Below are 24,948 nucleotides of genomic sequence, written 5' to 3' on the forward strand. Positions count from 1 at the left end.
AATCGGCTCCACGCATTAGAAATTTCTGACGAAATTACTCTACCAGCCTTCATTCAATCCATCATAACTTTCTATACAAATGTCCAAATAATGAATGGTTTTAATTTTCTGAAAACTAGAATCAAAGGGCTACAACTTTGACGTTTGAAAGATTTTCATATTCCTTATAGATTGTGCTATAAGCTTCCAAAATTGGCTCCACGCATCAGAAATTTCTGGCGAACAACTCTGCAACAGAAATTTCCAGCAACCCTCTTTGTCCGAAATCTATTCCGTTTACCTTCCGAAATCCACCCGAGGCCCTCGGGACCTTTACCAATTATACCAATATGTCCCAAAATGCAATACGAACTTAGTCGAGACTTCAAACCACATCAAACAATATCAAAACGACGATTCGCACCTCAAATCAAAATCTATGAACTTTGAACTTTCAAATTCTATATCTTGTGACGAAACACACCAAATCAATTCGGAATGACTTCAAATTTTGCACACAAGTCATAAATGACATTTTAAAAAGTCAACCCCCGGTCAAAGTTTTCAAAAATTCAACTTTCGGCATTTCAAGCCTAATTTCACTACGGACCTCCAAAAAATTTTTCGGACACGCTCCTAAGTCCAAAATCACCATACGGAGCTATTGACATTATCAAAATTCCATTCCGGAGTCGTTTGTTCAAAAGTCTACTCTCCGGTCAACTCTTTCCATTTAAGTTTCAAATTAAAGATTGTTTCTTTTAATTAATTCTGAATCTTCCGAAAAATCAAACTCGACCACACCCGCTGGTCATAATACTTATTACGAAATTTTTAGAGAACTTAAGTCGCTGAACGGGGCGTTAATTCTTAAAACGACAAGTCGGGTCATTATAGAGAGTCAAACACCTTCAAAATTTATTGATTGACAATTTTAATTTGAATACCAATTGTGCAACATGAAAGAAAATTGCTAAGTTAAAACGAGTGCAATCTATTGATGAATTCCATTAAAACTATACACAACAAAAAAACATAAAAAAATAGAGAAGGAGAGTAAAGAGACGAAGATAGAGAGGGAGGGACAGAGAGAGAGACAGAGAGAGAGAGAGGGAGTTGGCAAGTATAAAGGGATAAGGAAATAACTTATATTCCTTATTCAATTCCCAATATAAAGAAATACTCATTTAAAACTTATTTGTATATAATTAGTAAATTATATATGATCATGTAATTAAATTGAAATTTGAGTAGGGAGTTTAATAAGATTTTAAATAGTGTATACGAAGAAAAAATACCTTTTAACTCAATAACAAAGATTATAGGATAACCGAAGAGGAGGAACACATCCTACAGAAGATTTAAATTAAAAAAAAAAAATGAAAAAGACAACGTTGCATGAGAACCACAGACTTCGAAACCAGAAAAGCCTATCTACGTATACTCTCAATTACGAACTCACACATAACTTAGCCATATACTTCATCTTCTTTTCCTTCCAAAATCCATCATGTACAATGCTTCTCTATAACCCCATCTCTACCCACCTACCACCTACCCCCCTCACCCTCAAACCCACCACCCACCACCACCACCAAAACGTCACCGTTTCCTCTCAATACCAACCCATCCCCACCACCGTAAACATCTCAATCTCCGATGAATCTCTCAAATCAAAAGGATTCAATCTACACCGTTCGATCACTAACCTCAACCTCGACCATCTCAACTCCGTCTTCGTAGCCGTCGGATTCCCAAGACGCGACACGACAAAAATTCAGTTAGCTTTAGAGAACACAGATTCACTTGCGTGGATCGAGTACGAGAAAACTAAACGGCCAGTGGCGTTTGCTAGAGCGACAGGTGACGGCGTTTTTAATGCGATAATTTGGGATGTTGTTGTGGACCCCAATTTCCAAGGGATTGGTTTAGGTAAAGCTGTGATGGAAAGATTAGTCACCGAGCTGTTAGAAAAAGGGATTAGTAATATTGCTCTTTATTCGGAGCCCCGGGTTCTTGGGTTTTATAGGCCTTTGGGTTTTGTTGCGGATCCGGATGGGATCCGCGGTATGGTGTATTCTAGGAAAAAGAAAAAGAATAGGTGATGAAAAAGAGAGATACTCTTTTTTTTGTTGTAATTTATTTAAGGAATTTGTCAAGTGATTAATTGTGCATTTCTTTCAATTACAATGAATAAAATTAGTCAAGTGGGCCAAGGTTTTTGGTAAGTACTTCGTTGTAATCTAAACCTATTGCTAGTTTATGGTTAGAGTCAAGTTTCAACCGCAATTATTCAAAGTTTCTAGCTTCTAGTCTGGTCAACCGGAGATCATTAAGGTGATTAGAAATAATACATGAGCAATTTTTATATACATCCGATTTATGATTTCATTAGGATCTTCCATTTAAAAAAATAATCTTAGTAATAATTAATAAGCAATAAAAAGATTAATAAACAATCAACCAGAGATCATTTAGGCTATCATAAATAATACATAGAGTAATTTTTTTTTTACATATATGAAATTCATGATTTCATCAGTTTTTTTTTTTTTTGATAATAACTAATAAGCGATCAATTGAGGATCACTTAGATGATTATAAATAATACATGAGCAAGTTTTAGATAATATATATGCGATCTATAGTTTTACTAGGATCTCCCACTTTATAAATAATGATTCTACTAATAAGTGATTAACCGATGATCACTTAGACGATCATTAATAATACATGGATAATTTTTAGATAACACATACGTGATCTATGATTTTGCCAGGATCTCTTACTTCATAAAATATTTGTCCTGATAATAACTAATAAGCGATAAAGTAGAGATCACTATACATGGATGATTTTTAGATAACGCAAATAGCCGCCCACCTAATTTCTTAAATTAAAAATAGTCGGCGAATATATAATATATATAAAATTCATGTATAATATACGTATAATTAATATATAATTTATTTACTATTTGTATAACAATCCAAAAGAGTCAAAAAACAAGACAAACAGACGGCTACTATTCCTCCATTTCAAGCCACACCATAAAAGCTGAGGATAATTATTGAAATTGATTAAAATTGAGCTCTCCCTTTTTTTAAAATTGATTAAAACGAATGAATTTGGCGGTGAGAGAGCTTTCCGTTCCGGTGGTTAGAGCCTTCGCTTGGACGGCGAGGGAGAAGGAGTCCGAAGTAATACGACGTCGTAGAGCACTGAGAAGGTTTGATAATGAGTTAGAAAAGGGAAATTACAAGGCTGCTCACTCTCATATGAAGCAATTACAGCACGATCCCCGTGGCCTACTTGGCTTCGGCTCTGTTAAACTGGTGGTGCCAAAAAGAATAGCAGCACAAGAACTACAGATGGATAATTCAGCGTCTTTTGAATCTTTAGCTGACTCGATTCTGCGTTCAATTAAACATAGCATCGAGTTTGCTCTGTTAGATGAGGAGGTCTTATTGACGGGAATAGAAGATGATATGGGGAGTGAAAGTTATGATTCCCCTTACGAAGATCATCAAATGTGCTTGCAAGTAAGACTTTTTAATAATATGATGGATTTTTTAACTGAAGGAACAATGACAATTTGCTATCAGTTTTCATTATCAGAACTCCAAATAGTATGCGTCACTAGGGTCTAACACCGGTTTACTTATATACCCAACATATCTACACGGAGGTTCGCACTCGGAGTGGCTATGATACCATATTTAATATACCAGCCCACTAGTGATATTGTCTGCTTTGGACGCGTCACTAAAGTCTAAGACCTATCTACTTATATTCCCAGCATCTCTTCTGTGTTTTGTCGATGTGAAATTAGCCTAGGGTGTCACATCTAATTCACGGGCATGGTGAGAGGTGTCTCCTTAAGGGCATAAGTGATTAAGTGGTGCAACTTGCTTAATCGAAATAGATTTTTTTTATATTTAGGCATTGCCAACTAGCATACAAGTTTTAATTCTTCTGTTAGTAGCTAGTTTTTTTGCACATTTGAATCTCAAATACATGCCAAGTCACAGAGTTGATAGTAAGTTATCTCGAATCTTGTTCTTTCTACATTCAATTTTTGGTATTGTTTGTTATACAGATTTTAAATGATGGAGCTCATGTAATATACCTTTAGCTTAGGAGGTGCATTTTTTGCAGCATGAGGCTGGGCATTTTCTTGTTGGTTACTTTGTCGGCGTCTTACCAAGAAGTTATCAAGTACCTAGTGTAGAAGATATTATACAGGACAAGTTTGCTCAAGGAAATGTGCAGTTTCTTGGCTTTGAATTTCTCAAACAAGTTGACATTGATACTATATCTAGCAACAAGTTTACCCAAGGCAAGCTAAAAAGCAAGGAAATCAGGGCCAAAATCTCATCCCGGACTTTGAACAAGTTTTTGTGTGTGATACTGGGAGGGTTAGCAGCGGAGTACCTGGTATTTGGATACTCAGAATTACTTCACTCAGATGTTCAACAGCTGGACAGAGTGCTAAGATGGTTGTGCTTCAATGAGAATGAAGCTGACTCTGTGGTAAGATGGGCTGTAATTACCACTTTGTCGTTATTAAGTCATCATCACGAGGCTCGATCAAGACTAGCAGAGGCCATGAACTCGAGAAGATCCATTGGCTATTGTATTGATGCGATAGAGAGTGCTCTGTGAGGCCATGAGGATTAGTCAACAACCTAAACAAGCCACCTATGTTGCTCGGACTCTCCAAAATGCCCTCGAGAAGATCCATTGGTTATTGTATTGATGCGATAGAGTGCTCTGTAAGGCCATGGGGATTAGTCAGCAACCTAAACAAGCCACCTATGTTGCTCGCATTCTCCAAAGATGTTGCTGGGTGCATGTCGGATCCTTCAAAAGTAGTGTATTTTTGGATGATCCGATGCGAGTGCGGCAGCATTTTGGAGAGTCCGTGCAATTATGTTGAATGCAGTGTTCTCAAGTCCTTCAGAAAGAAGAAAAGGAAAAGTGAGGTCCAATGGTCTAGATCAGAAGACCGCCTTATTGAGTGTTTGGAGTTCTTCTTGGTCAGAGTTATATATAAAATAAAAGGAGAAGATCCTCCTGTTTCAAGTTTGAAATACTTTTCCTTCGTGTTAAGCTGAATTGGAGAAATTCGTTGCGTTTCTTTTTTTTTTCCCCATCAATCTGAGACCTTTGGACTTAATTAAAAAAAAATAAAATAGGCGACCTATAATTTCACCGTGACCTCCCACTTTGTAGAAATGATTCTGACAATAACTAATAAGCGATCAACCGGAGATCATAAATAATATATGGGCAATTTTTAGATAATTTATAGCGATCTATGATTTAACCAGGATCTTTCACTCTATAAAGAATCATCTTGGAAATAACTAATAAGTGATCAACCGAAGATCACTTAGCGATCATGAATAATATGTGGGCGATTTTTGAATAACATATAGGCAATATATGATTTCACCATGATCTCCCATTTTATAAAATACGATTTTGATAATAACTAATAAACGATCAATTGGAGATCACTTATGCAACCATAAATAATACATGGAGATTTTTAGATAAGACATATGCGATAAATGATTCAACAGGATCACCTACTTTATAAAAAAATGATCCTTATCGTAATTAATAAGCGATCAACCGGAGATCATAAAAAAATACACGACGATCTTTAGATAAAACATACGCGATATATGATATCAGGAGGATCTTCCAATTTAAAAAACGATCCTGAAAATAACTAATACGCAATCAACCAAAGATCATTTAGGCGATCATAAATAATACATGGACGATTTTTAGATAACACATAGGTGATCTATGATTTAACCAGAATCTCTCATTTTATAAAGAAACGATCCTGGTAATAACTAGTTAGCGATCAATCGGAGAATATTTACTTTTGCATATGAAAATTCAACAAGAAACATATACTACATTTTTGCATATCAAAGTTCAACAGGAGAACAGATCTTGGTGATGTTACATTGAATTAGTTTAGTAAAATAAACATGTGTTTCTAGTGATCTGAGCAGAACCACATGTGAAAAGAAATACTATATCCGGCTATGGAACTGATTGCTCTTACACAATCCACATTTATTGTCATGGATCGCTCTTCCATCAGTTCTTTCAGAAATCTGGTTGGCATACATATTAGATACTTACAAATATTTCCTCAATATGCATTTCCCTTTCATGCAATGAGCTTAAGCAAGGCATCTAACATGTATAACTGCTACTCGAGCATAATCCTGTAAGCGCGATTTGACCGTTTAGGATTCCAGAAGGAATGTGTCACTTGGTGGAAAAACTATCATTCTATTTTCTTCAAAGCTGAGGTTTTCTTAGCAATCATTAGCCATCTCATTTATGTTTGCACTAACGACCACTTGCCAGTGGCAGAGCTACCTTCGTCCAAGGGGTGTCACCTACGCTGGAAAATTGCAGTGCGTAGCTAGGTTAATTTTTTTGTTTTTGTTTTTGTGTATGTATTATATTGTTGAATTCTCTTGTCTTCTTGGTGTGTTATTCTTTATATTTTGACTCCCCTTTGTGAAAATCCTGGCTCCACCACCTGTGAGATCAGTGAGCCTTGGACCTACAAATCATTCATGTGATAAAAACATCGGATTTGGGAGTTATATTATTCAAATCAGACCGCACACAGAGATGGAAAGAGGCCTTTAGACAATTTACATATTTATTTTTGTTGGTAGGGTACCTGAAGTTGGCATTGGTGGTCTTCTCATCTGTCTGGATACCGGTTCGGGGATGTCAATAACAACAGCATCAGATATTAGGAAGGTCTTCGCAACTGCTGCTGCATGCTCTAGGCAACATCTAACAACCTGTTTCATACATTAGTTAGTTAAGATGTTAAAGAAATCTACAGTGCACTAACAGTACAAAGCTTGTTTACCATCTAGTAAAAACTGATAAATATATGTTTTGGTAACAGAGTTGTGTTTTAGTATCAGTTATATAACTGGACTATGGGTTCGAGCCGTGGAAATAACCTCTTGCAGAAATGCAGGGTAAGACTGCGTACAATAGACCCTTGCGGTCCGGCACTTCCCTGGACCCCGTGCATAGCGGGAGCTTAGTGCACCGGGCTGCCCTTTTTTTTGGTTGTCGTGGAGAAGACTCAGAGATTGCAGGCAAGCTTACAGATAAAGTTCTAGAAGTTTTTCAAGATTTCTTCACCTTCCATACTACAAGATATAATTTGCTGGAGAATGTGGAAGACGAGGACGTTTCCCCTTCACATTGGACAAAAATCGATTATCTTACCTTTGCAGGATCCAAAATTTTGGCAGCCATCAAATCTTCATATCTGTCTCTTGCAGCATTATATCCATATTTCATGTTATCCACTGACAAAATCTGCACGTGTTAAAGATTTAGGTTAACCACCAGATGATGTATTCCCATTTTGAGTTTAGTAACTTTGTTGGATGAAACAAATTTTACAAAAATGACACAACATTCAAATCTACCTTCTCTACAACTATGTTCCCATTTACACCAGCATTCTTTGCTATCTGTTTTGCAGGATATGATAGTGCTCTTTTAAAAATATCAGCCCCTATCTGCGAGTAGTCCGAGGAAACTATCAGTCTAGGGATCAGATAAGCGAAAGCAGCACCAGTTGGAGAAAACACAAATATTCAACTCCCATGATGAGAAGCAAGCAGTTTAAGAAACTGAGAAGTGAGACAGTTTAACGAAATCAAATTTCTTTTAGAGAATTAAGAACAATCTAGATAATGTACCTTTACTATAACATAGTACTAACCTTCTGATCCTCGTTGTCTAGCATTTCTTTTATAGCATCCACCTTTGATGATAGTCTCAGAAGACAACAGCCACCACCCACTACTACTCCTTCCTCAGTAGCAGCCTGAGCAGGCAAAGTAGAGAAACTTACTCCTTTGAAGAATTCTCTCTTTAGGAAATATTTGGTAGAACCCCATAAAATAGGATTAGACATAAGATAAATTAATCGAATTTATCCTACTAGTGTGGAAAAAATCCCAGGAGTGAGACTTCTCACCCTGAATGAGGTGAGAAGCTACAGGTTCTTGAACAGAACTTTTTTTTTTTTGGTTAAGGAGGGAAACCCGCAGCCGCTACACTTAGTGCGCACTGGGTAAACCTCCCCCTGTGTAATAGCCTGCAAACCACACAGGGGAGGTAAGCCGCACTAGGCAAGTCATGTGCGACAGGCTCAATCCATAAGGCATTGAGGGGGATTCGATCCCAGGTCATCCGTATGGATGACCGCCCTCCAAACCAACTGGGCAACCCCGAAGGGTTTTGAACAGAACTTCTCCTTTACTTATTTTAGAGCTGATTGCTGTTTTGAGATTAAAAATGTTATTATATAAAGTAATCGGAATGAAAAGTGGCTATGTTTGTGCGTGATACTACAAATCGTAAACAGATTTTTTTTTCTTCATCAGATCATGTATAATCAACCATGACTTTTAAGTACTGGGAAAACAGGTCATTACCCTTGCTGCATTGAGAGCATCCTCAATCCTTAGTTGTTTGTCTTTCAACTCAACCTGTGTTTGTGCTCCCACCTACATCTCAACTTATAGAATCAAATATACTGTGGGTATCGAAAATGTTTTATAATAGATTAAAAAGATGCTGGGGGAGATAGATCTTTTGTTACCTGAATGATGGCAATACCACCAGATAATCTTGCAATTCTTTCATTCAAGATTTTCTTTTGGAAATTTTCTTCTGTGTTCTGCAAAATCAAATGACTTATCAACTAAACAGCTGTTTAACTCTACTACATTCTGCAAGATTTTAAAGAACGCACCTCAACAAGCTTTTGTATCTGAGAAACCCTCTTGCTAACAGCCGCTCGAGTATTTCCATCAGTAACTATCAATGTAGAGTCCTTAGTAATCACCACCTTTGAAGCAGTTCCCAGCAAGTCCTTGTGGGCATTTTCAAGAGTCAATCCCATGTCGTCTCTGATCACAGTTCCTGCGGAGACACGATGAATTAAGTACGTGGATATTAAAAGACTTTAGAGAATACTAAATATTGACAAAGAGGTCATGTGACCAGGAGGTCATGTGTTCGAACTGTGGAAACAGCCTCTTGCAAAAATGCAGGATAAGGCTGCGTACAATAGACCCCTGTGGTCCGACCCTTCCCTGGACCCTGCGCATATCGGGAGCTTAGTGCACCGTGCTGCCCTTACTAAATATTGACAAAATTCATGTAGTTCTGTTGGTTCATCCATGAAGAAGACTGAAGCTTTGAGCCATAACATCTCTTCGAAAACCATGAAGAGAAATGAGGTAGCAGACATAACCGACTAACAATTTCTGTTTTAGTATGCATATTACACTACCTCCAGTCAAGATAGCGATGTCATCTAAGCAATGACTCTTGCGCTCGCCAAAAGATGGAGCTTTTATAGCAGCTACCTTTAGGACACCCCTGAGTTTGTTCCTAATTACTGGAGCCAAAGCATCCTGCTCAATGCCCTCCGCGACTATCAAAACCGGGTATTTCTCCTTTACTGCATTGTCCAAAATTTTTACCAACTCCTTCGGGTTTGTAATTTTTTTATCAACCAAAAGCAACTGCAACAACAAAAAAAAAAAATTCCCTTATAAATGCCTGATATACAACAGGCACTAGCGCTTGACAGAAGCAGTTGCTACCTTACAATTGCCCTAACAGAAGCAGTTGCTACCTTACAATTGTGAAGCTCCACAATCCTCTTTCGTCGATCAGTTACAAAATAAGGTGACAAATAACCACGATCAAACTGCATTCCTTCTACGACTTCTAGACTGGTTTCAGTATTGTTCCCTTTCTCAATTGTGACAACACCTTTTTTTCCAACCTGCCTAAGAGCTTCTGAAATCATGTTCCCGATGGCATAATCGTTGCCAGCACTAACAGCAGCAACGTCTTCCAGCTCGTGATCCTCAACCTGCAACATTTGATGATTGTTAACGGACAAGTTGAAGATTATACAGCCTCATACTTCTTGGATAAGAAAGCTGATTTTAAGCATATTCTTGCCTAAACAATTATGTTTCTCCATCTAAAGCAAAAAAGGGAAAGTAATTTGTCCTTCCTTATACCTCTCTAGACATCAACTTGAGCTCAGAAACGAGGGCTTTAGCCGTTTTCTCAATTCCACGAGACACTTGGACAACATTTGCGCCCATTGCAGTAACCTAGAGAAAGACAATAAGTAATCACCATTATACCAGAAATAACTGAAATATGAAAGTAGTCTTGGTTCTCTAAGTTATTCCGTTCTATTCAAACCTTGACACCTTCAGCAATTAGACCCCGAGCAAGCACTATAGATGTTGTGCAACCATCGCCAGCAAGATTATTAGTCTTGGCACCGGCTTCCCTAACCAATTTTACTCCAACATGTTCCAAAGGATCCTCCAGCTGAATCTGTACTGAAAACAATGGGTATATTCAGTGCATGATAGTCAGGTGGAGAAATAAAAACATGAAGCACCACTAGTCCATCAAATTCGAAAGCAAGTTAAATTAGAGAAGCTCAAAAACCTGACTGTATCTAACAGGCTAAATTTGATAGGAGACATGTGCATGAAGTATATACCATTACTATTGAAGACACTTTTAGCTATATTCAATCAGCATTCAAAAATACCTATGTACAATTACTACATGGATATACTTGGTACAATTTGTTTATAACTTTTTGCTTCCCCATCTAGTTTATACCGTAATCCAATTAGGCTTAAGGTGTGAATCACATCAATGAAAAATAAAAATAAAAGGAGAGGAAAATCAACCAAGATTTTCCCTATTAAGTTCCAGAAATGACAAAACCAGAACTGACCATAAGCAGAACAAGTAGGAGGATGGAAGAAACATCAACTGTAGGCCTCAGGAATTGCCAAGACACATGGAAATTCAAACAACCAACAGTAGTAACTTCCACTATGCAGAAGTGGTTTTTTAAGGTGGCACACTATATCTCCATAGACCTGAAGACAATTAAAATCATGTATTCTCCAATTATTTCTTTCTCTATCCTCAGAAGTCAAAGGCAATCCTTTGTCCAATTGAAAACAAGAAAATTACAACCATTAAACTACTTTGCGAAAGAATCAAAAAGGACACGCGCAAACATTCCGAGGCACAAATGAGTATCTATGTTTTTTTCTATGACAGTGGTATCCGGGCCAGTTTGTACACACCTCGGCTATTTTGCCGAGTAGCTGCTACCTCCCACCACTACCAACACATGTAGCGGGCCCACCGAGGCTTAGGAAGATGGGAAGAAAAATGAGTACATATGATATCTAGTTTCCTCATCCTTTTGGACAGTACACAACATAATCGCTCCTTTAATGGTGACACTCAAAACATTATTCCTCCAAGTTCATTACAACATGGGAATAGCTTTCAATTTACATATTCCAAGTTACATGAATTTCCAACCAATTTTTGTTAAAAACCAAATACCCCCATAAAATTTAAACATAAAACAATCAGGGGCATAGATACTTCGAATGGTGGTCAGTTGGATACCCTTCACTTGAAATTATACAATATATTTAAGTCAATCATTAGTTTTCATACATATATATTAAATCTTGAACACTCTTAGTGAAATTTCTAGCTTCGCTACTAATAAGAGTGTTGTTAATGCTTGTAAGGAGTACCTCTTTAAGAACAGTTTCACCATCATTAACAATCTTGGGAGGACCATACTTATTTCCAAGCACTACATTTCTTCCTTTTGGACCCATTGTGACTCCAACCAGCTCTGCCACCAAATTCACACCTGCCTGCATTAATAACTAACCTAAATTATATTGATAGTGTAAAAAGCTTGTTACATTGTTAGAGCATATAACTTAAATCCAATCAAGAAAACATAGCAAAAGAAAAAGGAACCCATAATGACCAGAAGTTTCTTTGTGGTAGAACCATCATGGTTAAAGTACAATTCTTTAGCCATAGCTCTTGCATTCAACATAGAACCAGACACCCTTTTAGAAGTTCTGTGTACTGAACCATTTTTCAAAGTAATTGCAGGTAAATGATTCAAAGAACAACTCATTTCTTTTTGCTGAATTCTCAATTATGCTAAAGGCTATTGACAGAGGGATAAGAAAATAGATTAACTGAAAATATCTGTCACAAAAAATCGGTTCTTTTTGGCGCTATTCCACTTCTGAATCTTCATATGGAATCTTGGGCCTGTAATATTGTGGCCCAAAACAAAAAAATTAAAGGCCCATTTGGGTTCCTTTTTTCCCTTTTCTTTTCTCCTGTTTTTCTTTTTAGTGTTCATTTTATTTTACTTGATCTTATATTGTGTTTTTAGTTGATTTTGTTTTTTTATATTAAAGGATGAACAGATATTTGGAGCTAAAGCTGTATTAAAAAGTGAATATTGTTATTTGAACTTTGCTTTGTTTTTTTTTTTTTTTTGGGGGGGGGGGGGGGGGGGAATAGGAGGAGCATTGCTTGCATTTGATGGTCATTTGGACAATTTAATTTAGAAAATGATAAAACCTTGGAACTAGATAGACCAAACTAGTTTGAGATTGAGACGTTGATTAATTATTAACTGAAATAGTAGAGCAATGAATTTAGAAGTCACTGCAATGGGGTAAAGTACAAAATTTGATGAATCCAAAGGATACTGACAAGGGGGAAATCTTGGAAGTTTTATGGCTAAAAGGGAAAGCTCTATGAAGAAAAACCTTTATTGGGATTATGCACGTAAAGAGGAGGCAATCTGCACTCGGAATTTCAATGTCAGGTGCAACTAAACTTTGCATTTCCTTAGCCACTTACTGTCTTTTAAAAGTGTCAGTTTTTAGCTTCTCCTTGGAGTATTATAATCCTTCTTATGAGGGCTTTGCAGTGATAAAAGAATAAGGTATTTGGTAGGAATATGATACTGTTATTGGTAGAGTGTCAAGTCCAGAAAAATGAGTTGTGCGTATATTTTCTAGGTAAAATATTTGCTATTCTGTTCATGTTATAGCAGGCTTAAACTTAATGAGACAAGGTCACAGGCTCCAAATAGAAGAAACGATATGTAACTTTGGCTTGTTAAAGATATCTGATGTGCTTTTTTAATCATGTGATATCATCCTATAGTTCTTGCAATTAGGGTGCAGCAGAATGTGTCTTATCTCTCATATTACATTTATCGTCAGTCTATTTTTGGCATCTGAAACCTTAGTAAAATAGACTAAAATGCTACTGTAATAGAAAATTGTTTCTTTTTATAAAGGTGAATGGTTCAACTAAATTACTGTGGGCATGTCATATCAGAGCTAAAGTTTTGTCCTTAAGCTACTTTGTCTCGCCCCTGCATCCATTGACCCTCACTGAGCCATACATTCTACTAGCTGTAGCTTGCTTTGCTCCCTGCTATTCTATCCCTTGTTCTGATGTATAATTAGTCGGTTTGACCAACAAAAGATAAAGTAATTGGTATCTATTTGTGTCTTGACCTCTTGTTCTAGTGGAAATCCTAGAGAAAGTCCATCTTCTTGCTAACTGAACCCTGCATTGCAGGAGGGAATTGCAACATTAGGCTGCTTCTCCAATTCTTATATACCTGTTAGTCTGTTACATTGATGCTAGAATGGATCAATAAATCTGATAGGCAGTTTTAGATTTCTAGAAAGTTATGAGAGATGACCTTGTCAGTAGAAAAATAAACATTTCTGCGAGATTATGAAACATAGACACGAATGCTTGCATTAGGGTAGGCTGTCTACAACACATCCCTTGGGGTGCGCCCCTTCCTCGGAACCCTACGTGAACGCGGGATGACTTGTGTACCGGGTTGTCCAATTATGAAACATAGACTCGGGGGGGGGGGGGGAGAAAGAGAGAATAAGAGAGTTTATGAAACATATGACTGAAATATGTGAGTTGCAAGATGTTGATTTATAAAAGGAAAAACGTCTAGTAACACCTGAAAGAGTGGTATGAACTGCACATTTGGATAGAACAGCTTGAGACCTGATAACCTCTTTCTAAGAGTGGTATGAACTGCACATTTGGATAGAACAGCTTGAGACCTGATAACCTCTTTCCTCAGATAAGTTAAAAACAGTAGTTTCTCATAGTGGATTTCTTTTTCAAGTTGTTTTTGCTTCTTATAGTAGTTCCTTAATAATGAAGCACTATCAGCAGCAGCCTCCACTTCTGTTTGTCTCATTGCTTGTGCTAATGTGTGCAAAACAGGACTGATAATGGGGCCTCTCTTTTGCTGAGCTCAACTTACTGAGGCCACTCGCTGCATATGCTGTTCTCTTTTATCCTTAACCTTGTTTTCTGTGATGTGGAAATGAAGAAAAAAGAAAATGTTTATAGTGGTGCTTTCATTTTTTTTTCCCCCTTCTCCCACTCAATTATCTCTTATTACCCTTCCACTCAATTTGGGAAGTCTTGGCGTAACTGGTAAAGTTGCTGCCATGTGACCAGGAGGTCACAGATTCGACCCGTGGAAACAGCCTCTTGCAGAAAACTGCGTACAATAGACCTTTGTGGTCCGGCCATTACCTGGACCCCGTGCATAGCGGAAACTTAGTGCACCAGGCTGCCCTACCTTCCTGTTAAGAGTTGTGAAGGATTTTGATATCTCTTTCTGACCAAACCAGGTGATTGTTTTATGGCTGATCTTAGTGGGGTTCTTGATTTTGTTTATGGGCAAGCTACTCGTGATTTCATATTTCAAATAATCTTATCTTAATAACATAGCTTATAGAATTATCCGCGGATTAAGTTATGCATGAAAACATTAATGGTTTAACTAAGAGTAACATAGTCCTAAGATGTTATTGGAAATTCAGATACAATCAAACATCTTTATAACAACCTCGTTCGTTCCGATATTGTTTGGATGCTACAGTGAAGTATTGTTATAATATAAAAATCGATTCTAAGAAAAACTTAGCTTTTATAGAAAATGACTGTTATAGATGTTATAGAGAGGTCTTACTTTATATATGAAGGTCTTACTTTATATATGAAATGATGTTCATTTCTTGAAATAAAGACTCATTGCCATTCATGTAAAACAAAACAACATGAAGAAAATGAAACTGAGAAAACATTCTCTGTCTCTCTTTTCAGTGAAGCAGATTTGTGCAAGGAGTGATGGATAGGTTTGATGATTCAGCTTTGAGATGAGCAGTGGTGCATGGAACATCTTCGAGATCGCATAAATCAGGGAAAATACTGTTAAATTGAAGAACTGTAAGCATCTGACGAAGGTCTGAAGCCTCTTCTTTTAACTGTGCATTTTCTTGAAGTACTTTATCATGACAATCCGAGACTTGGTTTAACTTATCGATCAAATTATGATTCTCCGTCCTAAGACGAAGAACTTGTGACCATAGTTCATCAAGGTGTTTTTGTTTCCTCATCCTTGATCTTCTTGCTGATTCCCTATTAGATATCATCCTCCTTTTCTTTCTCTCGTCGATGATCCTAAGTTGCTGCTCGTCTGCTTCATCAGAGGTAGAGTTACCGCTGATGCAAGATAGTGGCATATTACTGAAGTCATGAACAGGTAAAGTGGTTGGATAATTTGGTAGATTGGTTAAGTATCTGCTGAAATGAAGTGATGGTAAATTGTTGTGCATGAAGTTGAAATCAAGAGGAAGAGGTGAAGTATTTTCAGAAGCAAAGTAGTGAACTGCTGCAGCTTCTGATGGAATCATAGTTAACTGTGTATGAAAGGAAATAATGAAGTGATAGTTATATACTTTTGATGAAGCTTTAGTTTGAAGATAAAGCTGAGAGTGTAGGAGAGCATTGGTTATGTAATGAAGGGTTTTTATAGGAGGAGAATGTATGAGAAGTGGGCCAAGATTCAGCAACAACAGAGTTAAAACTGTAGCAGAGGAGCTTACATAAGCAGAAATCAGAACATCAATTTAGGAAGCACATCAAAGAAAAGGCATCATGTATGCATGCTAGGTGAGTGGCATGATAGGTTTCATGATGCTATCTATATGTATGCGCATGCATGTATGACCTTGCTCCAGTGTTATCAAAGGCGCGCTTTAAGCGCGCCCAAGCCCTGAAGTGAGGCTCACAATATGTTCAACATTTCGCCTCACTTAGCGGACGCTTTAGTGTTGTTATCAAGGCTTTAAGACATATTTTTCCTTGCCAATGAGCGTAATTCTGAAGAGGCGACACTAAATAATTTATATTTCACTTTGTCGTGAATTTTCTTCAATTTCTTTGTATCTATGGTATTCATGCTTATAGATGTTAGTCTTGGACTACACATACATATTTGTAATTTTTCTCCATTTGCGTCTTTCTTCATTAAAGCACATGTTTTATTTACGCTTTACGCTTAAAGCCCAAGCAGACGTTAGAGTTTTTTTTTCCACTTTTCGTCTTTGATAACACTGTCTTGCTCACATTATTAGTGTTAAACGTGGATAAAAGAAGAGGATTGTGGTAGGTTGATAACCAAGAAAAAACTAGTCAATTTATGATTAATCTCACAATACTTTAGCCGAACCCGATTTGATTGAAATTGAGGTATAGTTGTTGTTTAGTACATATAATGCTTAGAAGAAAGACAACTTTATTATGCTTATGTATATAGAAGAAGGGGGGTGAGAAACAGTAATTGGAAGTCAGTTTTAGAAGAGTTTATCCAATTTGAGAACAATATTCTAATGGCCAATCACATACTATGATGGATGACGAAATCTAGGTCAATTGTAAAGTTAGAAATTATTTAAAAGCATGTAATTGATGATTATTTTAATAATGATGAGTCAAAATCCACTTGAATTGAGGTAGAAGGGACCCATATATATGAGGAATTGTAATTGTCCATATTGTTTACTTTAACATCTTTGCTACCTAAATGCTGGCGTCTTACCTTTTATCAATTGGCCATTAGCTGAGTTTTCCACAATACAACAACTGGTTTAACATATTGTGACACTTTTTTAGTATTTTACCTTTGGCTTGTTTTCATATTCATTCCACCCCACCCCTCAAAATTGTCTAGATGAGTGCATTGATTTTGTGGCTAAGTTATTCTTTATTGTGAAAATGGAAGATCAAGAATGTGCTTGCCCTTATATTTGTCTACTTAAATGCGACGTTTTTATTTGCGGTGAAAAGAGAAGGAAGTGCATCTAACCCATACATCATGTGCTACGCTTTTACCATTAAACTGGGGCTTTCGACCATACTTCTTGATGGTTTTTTTTCCTTTACTTTTCCTTCTTTTCTTTTATTAGTTTAAACAATTTTTGAAGAGATAAAGGAAATTTTATTCCATATGAAAACCACTAAATATGATTAGATGTTCCCATGTACACAAGAATTAGTTTAGTGCAAATCAGGAGTCATTTACCTTTGGCTTGTTTTCTCATTCACTCCACCCCACCCCTCAAAATTGACTAGATGAGTGCATTGATTTTGTGGCTAAGTCAATCTTCATTGTTTGCTAGCAAAAAACTGTAAAAATGGAAGATCAAGAATGGGCTTGCCTCTCTACCTTTTGTTCGTTCTAGAGTTGGAATGACATTTGCCTAATCTACAAATCATGTGTTACGCTTTCACCATTGAACTTGGGGCTATTGACCATATCTCTTGGTGTTTTGTTTTTACTTTACTTTTCTTGTTTTATTTTAAACAATTTTTGAAGAGTTAAAGGCAACTTTATTCCTTATGAAAACCACTATATATGATTAGATTAGATATTCCCATGTACACATGAATTAGTTTAGTGCAAAATCAGGAGTGATTTGCCTCATATCGGGATGATGAGATTCATGAATAGAAAACTATTTTGCTGTGACCCCATCGTAAACAAAAACTTAATTTATACTAGGATCTTGAGCATGATAATCTTACATAAAATTGTTACAAAAAATATACATAAATCGTAAGCCATTATCAAGAAGCAAAAGCATTAATTGATAAATTGGTTTCTACCTCCTAGCCCTAGCCTTACGTTACCACAACCGTCAGTGATGAAATTGTATGTAGGAAAAGTGGTAACCCTAATGGGTGGAGGGAGGACCAATTTATAGAGATTTAAATATAATCTGGTACGTTCATCAAGTAACCAATCGGACAGATGATTTGCTCATTAATTAAATGTTAATGGGCCTTAAACCTATTGGGCCACACACGTGGAAAAACTTACATTCTCCCACTTTGCCCAATAATCACATAATATTAATATTTAATAATATAAGAACATTAGTTGCGCATAAACAAATCTCTTCTAAATGTCCATCATAAATACCATAATACGATAAATTACTAAATGTGAGTTATGGCGGTTATATATAATTTGTCTACATACTCCCCTTCCATATACTACAATATTAGCAACTCATCGTACTAGGTCCATAAGCTATAAAATATTATGGTCCACAATAATGTCTCATTGACACTTATCCTGTAATATCTCAAAACAATAATGTGTACACCATTATGAGAAATAAGAAATCATTAATGTATATCAGAAACACATAAATGAGCTCAGAGTGTCAAAATATTATAAATACATCAATCATAAATACAACCAAGACCCATTCTATGTATATGTTCTTTAAAACTCTTTAGCTGTAAACCTTTCGTTAACGGATCTGCAACCATGAGATCAGTTCTAATACGCTCAAGTGACACTTTTTGTTTCTGAACTTCCTCCTTGATGGTAAAGTACTTTAATTCCATATGCTTGGCACCTTTGGAGTACTTATCGTTCTTGGAGAAGAATACTGCTGCATAATTATCACAGTTAATTTTCAGCGGCTTGGTAATGGTGTCGACAACCCCAAGTCCTGAAATAAAGTTTCGCATCCATAATGCATGAATTGTGGCTTCAAAATATGCCACAAATTCTTCTTCCATCGTGGATGTAGCAATGACATACTGTTTGACACTCTTCCACGATATTGCTCATTCAGCTAATTGGAACAAATAACCAAACGTATACTTCCTAGGGTCAATACATCCAGCGAAATCTAAATCCGAGTATCTAACAACTTCCAAATGCTTGGATCTCCTATACATGAGTATATAATCCTTCGTTCCTTTCAGGTACCTCAAGACTTTATTTGTAACTTTTCAGTGATCAATTCCTGGGTTACTCTGATATCTTCCCATTATTCTGACCGCAAAACTAATATCCGGTCTTGTGTAAGTCTGAGCATACATCAGGCTACCAATAATAGAAGAGTAAGGAATTGATTCCATTTCCTTTCGTTCTATATCATTCTTAGGGCATTGCATGAGACTAAATTTGTCCCCTTTTTAAATTGGAACAATTCGTGCTGAACAGTTGTTCATGTTAAATCTCTCTAGAACTTTTTCGATATAGTCTTTCTTAGATAATCCCAATAATCCTTGTGACCTATTACGAAATATTTCTATTCCTATCACATAGGATGCCTCACCCATATCTTTCATTTCAAAATTCTTAGAGAGAAAATCTTTAGTCTCACGTAATATACCTAAATCATTAGCAGCAAGTAAAATATCATCAACATATAGGACTAAAAATATAAACTTGCTCCTACTAATCTTTTGGTATATACACCGATTAACGGTATTTTTCACAAATCCAAAAGATGTTATGGTATCATTAAACTTTATATACCATTATCGTGAGGCTTGTTTAAGTCCATATATTGACTTCTTCAGTTTACACACCATTTGACCTTTTCCTTTAGTTTTGAAACCCTCTGGTTAGTCCATATAAACCTCCTTCTCGAGATCTCCATTAAGAAAGACAGTTTTTACATCCATTTGGTGTAACTCTAAATCATAATGAGCTACCAAAGCCATAATAATTCTTAACGAGTCTTTCTTTGAGACCGGTGAAAGGGTCTCTTTATAATCAATGCTTCCTTTTTGAGTATAACCCTTGGCAACAAGTCTGGCTTTATATCGTTCAATATTGCCATTTGAATCGCATTTGGTCTTAAAGACCCATCTACACCCGATTCTTTTAGAACTTTCTGGCAATTCAACGAGATCTCAAACTTTATTGTATTCCATGAATTTTAACTCTTCCTTCATGGCATCAATCAATTTGTTAGACTCATTACTTTCAATAGCTTGTGAAAATGAAACTGGATCCTTATTAAGACCAATGTCAAAATATGACTCTTGCAAATAAACCACGTAATCATCTGAAATAGCCGATTTTCTTAATGACATTTCTTGTTGTTCATTTGTGTCAGATATTTGTGAGTTAGTTTCTTCATGAAGTGTTTTATCTAAATGTTGCTCGGTGTTGTCAAAGTGTTCTTCAACAACTGGAACAATATTTGGTATTTGTGTGGAAGTAGGCACATTCGTGGGTAATGGAATGTTGACCCTCACCTATTTTATTTCCACACTTTATTTTTCAATTCTCCCACTAACTTCTCCATTCTCAATGAGTATTGCATTACCGGTTTCAACAATTTTCGAACTATGATTTGGACAGTAAAACACATACCCTTTAGATTTCTCTGGGTAACCAATAAAGTAACCACTTACTATTCGAGAATCTAATTTCTTTTCTTGTGGATTATAAACACTAGTTTCCGCTGGGCAACCCCAAACATGCAGGTGCCTTAAACTAGGTTTCCTTCATGTCCATAGTTCAAAAGGAGTCTTTGGAACTTCCTTACTAGGAACCATGTTTAATAATTATACAACGGTTTTAAGAGCATACATCCACAATAATTTGAATAATGAGAAATTACTCATCATGCTCCTAACCATATCCATAAGTGTTCAATTACGCCTTTCTGCAACACCATTTTGTTGAGGTATTCCTGGCATAGTATACTATGCACATATGCCACATTCCTCAGGGAACTTTGCAAATGGACTTGGATATTGTCTTGATTTATTATATTTTCTATAATATTCACCACCTCTATCTGACCTAATGATTTTCACCTTTTTATATAATTGCCTTTCAACCTCATTAACAAACACTTTGAGAGCATCTGTTGCTTGAGATTTTTCTTTTATCAAATAGATGTATCCATAACGTGAAAGGTCATCGATAAAAGTGATAAAATATTTTTTTCCACCAAAAGATGGAACATCAAAGGGTCCACAAATATCGGTGTGTATAATTTCAAGAAGCTGGGTGCTTCTTGTGGCACCTTTCTTACTATGCATGGTTTGTTTTCCCTCAATGCAATCCAAACATATATTAAGAACAATAAAATTTAGATTCAGAAGAATCTCATTCTTTACTAATCTTTCTAACCTTTCTTTGGATACATGACCCAAACGTCTATGCCACAAGTAAGTAGAACTTTCATCTAGTGAACTACGTTTAATTCTAATATTATATTGAACAGTAAGAAGGGATTCAGAAAAATCAATATCGAGTTTTAATTTATATAAACCATCACTAAGAATACCAGAACCATAAAAAAACAGCATTCTTATATAAATTAAAACATTTATTTTCAAACTTTAAATCAAATCCAGAAACATCAAGTCTTGAAAGAGAAATCAAATTCCTAGAAACTGAAGGTACATAAAGAGTCTGTAATAGATCAAGGTGACGTCCAGTCTCCATGATCAAACGATAAGTCCCTATGCCTTCAATTGGAGCATTCATACGATTTCCCATGAACAAGAAATAGTTATTTGAATTTGTAGTTTGGATCGTAAGGAATCCCTACAATGTAGTAGATACATGAGCAGTTGCACCAGAATCAAGCCACCAAATATTATTAGGAACTTCTACTAAATTTGATTCGAAACATACAAAATCACTAATTGTACCTTTCTTTTCGAACCAAGCTTTATGTTTCAGGCAATTTTTCTGATAGTGTCCTTCCTTGTTACAGAAACGACACGTATCTGCCTTATATTCCTTGTCAGCATCATGTGGAGCTTTAGCAGGTACTTTCTTCTTTTTGAACTTGTTGGCCTTCACTTTAAGTCCTTTACCAGCTCCTTGACCCATGGGGTTAATTGAATGACTCCATTATTTCTTAAGTCTTGACTCCTCTTGAGTAAGCATACTGGACAATTCACTAACATTCTACTTATCCTTAATTGTATTATAGTTAATTTGAAAAGGACCATACTCAGGAGGCAACAAGTTCAGAATCAACTTTCATCCCCAAGGTCTGAAGTCTTGCTGCAATGTTAGTCATCTCGATGATATGATTTTGCATACTACGCGACCCATCAAAGTTCATGGTCGTGAGTTCAGCCATTAGTGTACCAGCGAGAGACTTATCTGCAGAATGAAAAAGTTCTTCCATAAACTCCAGGTATTCCCTGGCACTTTATGTTTGTGGAATAATACTCTTAATGTTGTTGGCAATACTCATTCGCGTAAACATAAGTCTCAATATGTTAGAGTGTTCCCATGCTTTATGGAAAGACTTCTCATCCGCACTGCTCGTATCAGTAATGGCAGTGGGCTTATCATTCAGCAGAGCCAAGTCAAGATCTATTACACCTAAGTGGAACTGGACTTGTTCATGCCATTCAGAGAAGTTCAATCCGTTGAACACAGTAACAGACGAAGCATGCGAATGAAGAGGAATAGCTGCAAAATAGATAATACATACTCACAAATCAATATGGATTCAGTAAAACAATTAAAGTATATCGCAGTTATCCTTTGGGTAAATACTACAACACACTATCATAATTTAAATGCTATTTAGTCTTTAATAGGTAATTAAATATTTTTAACCAAACATATATGACATCTTTGGATAGACAATATATATTTGATTAAAAATATTAATTTACATCATCATATTCACTATTCATAGAATAATTGATCCGCCTTTGGGTAAATCGCTGAGTTCTAGCAATAGTGAAAATTAATTTATCTATTTTTTTAAAATTATGGGCATTTCATTCATTTCATGGATAAACTACAATTTTATGTATGCATATTTTTCATAAACATGCTAGTTTGGCCACTTTGGTGGCTAACAAACTATATAAACATAAGTGCACACATAAAATAGATATCATAAGATTTTATGCATGTGAATACTTTAAACGGTCTAGTTTGATCACTTTGGTGACTAACAAACTATATGAATATTAATACATACATAAAATATAATTATGTATGTGTATATTTTTTTGTAAAACATTTCAGCCACTTTGGTAATTAATAAACTACATAACATATAACACATGCATAAAATTAAATGCAATCATTAAATAAGTAATCAAATTATGGTCCAAAATATTAAGATAAAACTTTACTACCTTCACTCTAAACACACAGGGCTCAACTTAAGATAAATCAAACACCTTTACAAATTTAAACATTATATGTAGTTTTATGTAACTAGAAGTGTTTGCCTGACAAGTGAGGTTTGCTCAGTTGGTAAAAATATCTCCACCCACGACCGTTAGGTCCTGAGTTCGAGTCACGCTGGATAAAAAGTGTGAAAACACTATAAATCTTTCTAATTTGGGAGGGGTTTAAAAAACAAAAGAAGTGTTTGCCTTAGTGGTCGTAAAAGGTTAAAGCAAACGACCTTGAAAGGATTTGAACATATTCTGGGATTTTATTTTTATTTTTTTTATACATAAAATAATTTAGAACTTAGTTTCCACGTCTCTATGGTAAGCACAAAACCAAAAGGCTGCCGTTCTCGAAAAGCATAGACGAAATTCTTCATAATTTCTATCAATTTTCCCTTTTTTTAATTGCTCGATAATCTTAAAAGCAATTAAAGGAATAGAGTTCAATATTGTATTTTACAAACAGAATCTAAAGATCATGATAATATATTTAAACCATGATTCATAATTGACGAAGGCAGTACATGATTTCTAAACAACAACGCATTCATAAATAGTTGTTCTTTAATGAAGATTATCTGTTCAAACCATTCAGGCTCGTGATACCACATGTAAACATAAACTTAATTCATACCATGATCTTGAACATGATAATCTTACATAAAATTATTACAGAAAACATACCTGAATCGTAAACCATTATTACCAAGCGAAAGCGTTAATTGATAAATTGGTTTCTACCTCCTAGCCCTAGCCTTACGTTACCACAACCGTCAGTGATGAAATTGTATGTAGGAAAAGTGGTAACCCTAATGGGTGGACAGAGCACCAATTTATAGAGATTTAAATATAATCTGGTACGTCCATCAAATAACCAATCGGATGAATGAGATTTGCTCATTAATTAAATATTAATTATGGGTCTTAAACTTATTGGGCTATACGTAGGAAAACTTAGACCTATAAAACAAAATAAAATGATTGTAGGAGAATATTCTTATTGTAACCATATGTCTTAGGCAGGGTATGTTCTTGAGTCTGAATACACAGTATCAATCCACTTAATAGCACCCCAGATTTTTATCATCTATTCTTTATGATTAATATTAATGGCTTTATCTGTCTTATATATGTTTATTCCTATTTCAGGAGCATTTCTTTTCATATGGATTATATTATGGATGTTAATGTCAGCTTATTAGAGAATATCCCATAATCAACTAGTTCTTGTCTGAAATGGGAGAACTGTTCTCTTATCATTTTGGTCATATATTGTACTCCGTATTATTATTATGGTACTCCTTGTATGGTCACTTTTCACCATGTTGGCATTTTAAGATGAATACATGCACTTGAATGTAATGGCCACTTAAGAAACAATTCTATTTCTTCAATTCTTTATTTAACCCTATATACATACATACATACATACATATATATATATATATATATATATATATATATATATATATATATAAGTTCGTTTTCAATCGCTATAAGGATGGTGTCACTTAGTCACTTGATTGCATATTAATTTTTACATGGTTTTAATAATATACTATGACAATTCCTCCTCGAGTCCTGCCAAACCATACATTTGCACCAAACTTCTTCCCCCCTCCCCACACGTCCTAGATTCGTGAGTTTGACAGAATCCAATATTTC

The 24,948-nt window shown here is 35.8% G+C and overlaps 4 protein-coding genes and 1 long non-coding RNA gene across 7 annotated transcripts; 3 read left to right on the top strand and 2 right to left on the bottom strand.

The window, feature by feature from the left end:
• Nucleotides 1-1,311: 1,311 nt before the first annotated feature.
• Nucleotides 1,312-2,207, top strand: LOC104104574 (GCN5-related N-acetyltransferase 1, chloroplastic). Its single transcript, XM_009612707.4, has one exon. The coding sequence runs from the start codon at nucleotides 1,359-1,361 to the stop codon at nucleotides 2,082-2,084; it is 726 nt and encodes a 241-aa protein (XP_009611002.2). The 5' UTR covers nucleotides 1,312-1,358; the 3' UTR covers nucleotides 2,085-2,207.
• A 795-nt stretch (nucleotides 2,208-3,002) lies between these two features.
• LOC104104575 (uncharacterized) lies at nucleotides 3,003-5,072 on the top strand. The gene is made up of 2 exons (XM_009612708.4): nucleotides 3,003-3,521; nucleotides 4,138-5,072. Exons 1-2 carry the CDS (start codon nucleotides 3,102-3,104, stop codon nucleotides 4,642-4,644), a joined length of 927 nt encoding a protein of 308 aa, XP_009611003.1. The 5' UTR covers nucleotides 3,003-3,101; the 3' UTR covers nucleotides 4,645-5,072.
• Nucleotides 5,073-5,894: 822 nt separating this feature from the next.
• LOC104104576 (chaperonin 60 subunit beta 4, chloroplastic) lies at nucleotides 5,895-12,132 on the bottom strand. Of its 3 annotated transcripts, none has more exons than XM_070187483.1 (14): nucleotides 11,921-12,131; nucleotides 11,676-11,801; nucleotides 10,294-10,431; nucleotides 10,104-10,199; nucleotides 9,707-9,949; nucleotides 9,359-9,593; nucleotides 8,816-8,985; nucleotides 8,663-8,740; nucleotides 8,496-8,567; nucleotides 7,778-7,882; nucleotides 7,479-7,571; nucleotides 7,273-7,365; nucleotides 6,704-6,830; nucleotides 5,895-6,415 (listed from the first exon to the last, which is right to left on the bottom strand). In XM_070187483.1, the coding sequence occupies exons 1-14, from the start codon at nucleotides 12,074-12,076 to the stop codon at nucleotides 6,411-6,413; spliced, it is 1,737 nt and encodes a 578-aa protein (XP_070043584.1). In that variant the 5' UTR covers nucleotides 12,077-12,131; the 3' UTR covers nucleotides 5,895-6,410. The 3 variants fall into 3 exon arrangements, with proteins under 3 accessions (XP_070043584.1, XP_009611004.1, XP_070043585.1); XM_009612709.4 differs by having other exon boundaries at nucleotides 5,895-6,580; XM_070187484.1 differs by lacking the exons at nucleotides 10,104-10,199; nucleotides 10,294-10,431 and having other exon boundaries at nucleotides 5,895-6,580; nucleotides 11,921-12,132.
• A 339-nt stretch (nucleotides 12,133-12,471) lies between these two features.
• LOC138900573 (uncharacterized) lies at nucleotides 12,472-15,223 on the top strand. Its single transcript, XR_011411681.1, has 2 exons — nucleotides 12,472-12,784; nucleotides 15,121-15,223. It is a non-coding gene; the product is annotated as an uncharacterized lncRNA (long non-coding RNA).
• Nucleotides 15,224-22,088: 6,865 nt separating this feature from the next.
• LOC138900318 (uncharacterized) lies at nucleotides 22,089-23,983 on the bottom strand. The gene is made up of 3 exons (XM_070187044.1): nucleotides 23,968-23,983; nucleotides 22,313-22,558; nucleotides 22,089-22,243 (listed from the first exon to the last, which is right to left on the bottom strand). The coding sequence occupies exons 1-3, from the start codon at nucleotides 23,981-23,983 to the stop codon at nucleotides 22,089-22,091; spliced, it is 417 nt and encodes a 138-aa protein (XP_070043145.1).
• Between the last annotated feature and the right edge of the window lie 965 nt (nucleotides 23,984-24,948).

The sequence above is a fragment of the Nicotiana tomentosiformis genome, chromosome 10 (assembly GCF_000390325.3).
Source record: "Nicotiana tomentosiformis chromosome 10, ASM39032v3, whole genome shotgun sequence".
NCBI classification, from domain to species: Eukaryota; Viridiplantae; Streptophyta; class Magnoliopsida; order Solanales; family Solanaceae; genus Nicotiana; species Nicotiana tomentosiformis.

What these genes read in the sequence shown, in the direction of transcription:
- LOC138900318 (XM_070187044.1), bottom strand. An exon ending in TATTGCCAACAACATTAAGA is followed by an intron (nt 22,244 to 22,312) that starts GTATTATTCCAC and finishes TTCATTCTGCAG; the next exon opens with ATAAGTCTCTCGCTGGTACA.
- LOC104104575 (XM_009612708.4), top strand. Translation starts at nt 3,102, where the DNA reads ATGAATTTGGCGGTGAGAGAGCTTTCCGTTCCGGTGGTTAGAGCCTTC. An exon ending in ATCATCAAATGTGCTTGCAA is followed by an intron (nt 3,522 to 4,137) that starts GTAAGACTTTTT and finishes CATTTTTTGCAG; the next exon opens with CATGAGGCTGGGCATTTTCT.
- LOC104104576 (XM_009612709.4), bottom strand. Translation starts at nt 12,076, where the DNA reads ATGAGTTGTTCTTTGAATCATTTACCTGCAATTACTTTGAAAAATGGT. An exon ending in GGAACATAGTTGTAGAGAAG is followed by an intron (nt 7,366 to 7,478) that starts GTAGATTTGAAT and finishes TAACACGTGCAG; the next exon opens with ATTTTGTCAGTGGATAACAT. An exon ending in AAATTTTGGATCCTGCAAAG is followed by an intron (nt 6,831 to 7,272) that starts GTAAGATAATCG and finishes TGTATGAAACAG; the next exon opens with GTTGTTAGATGTTGCCTAGA.
- LOC104104574 (XM_009612707.4), top strand. Translation starts at nt 1,359, where the DNA reads ATGAAAAAGACAACGTTGCATGAGAACCACAGACTTCGAAACCAGAAA.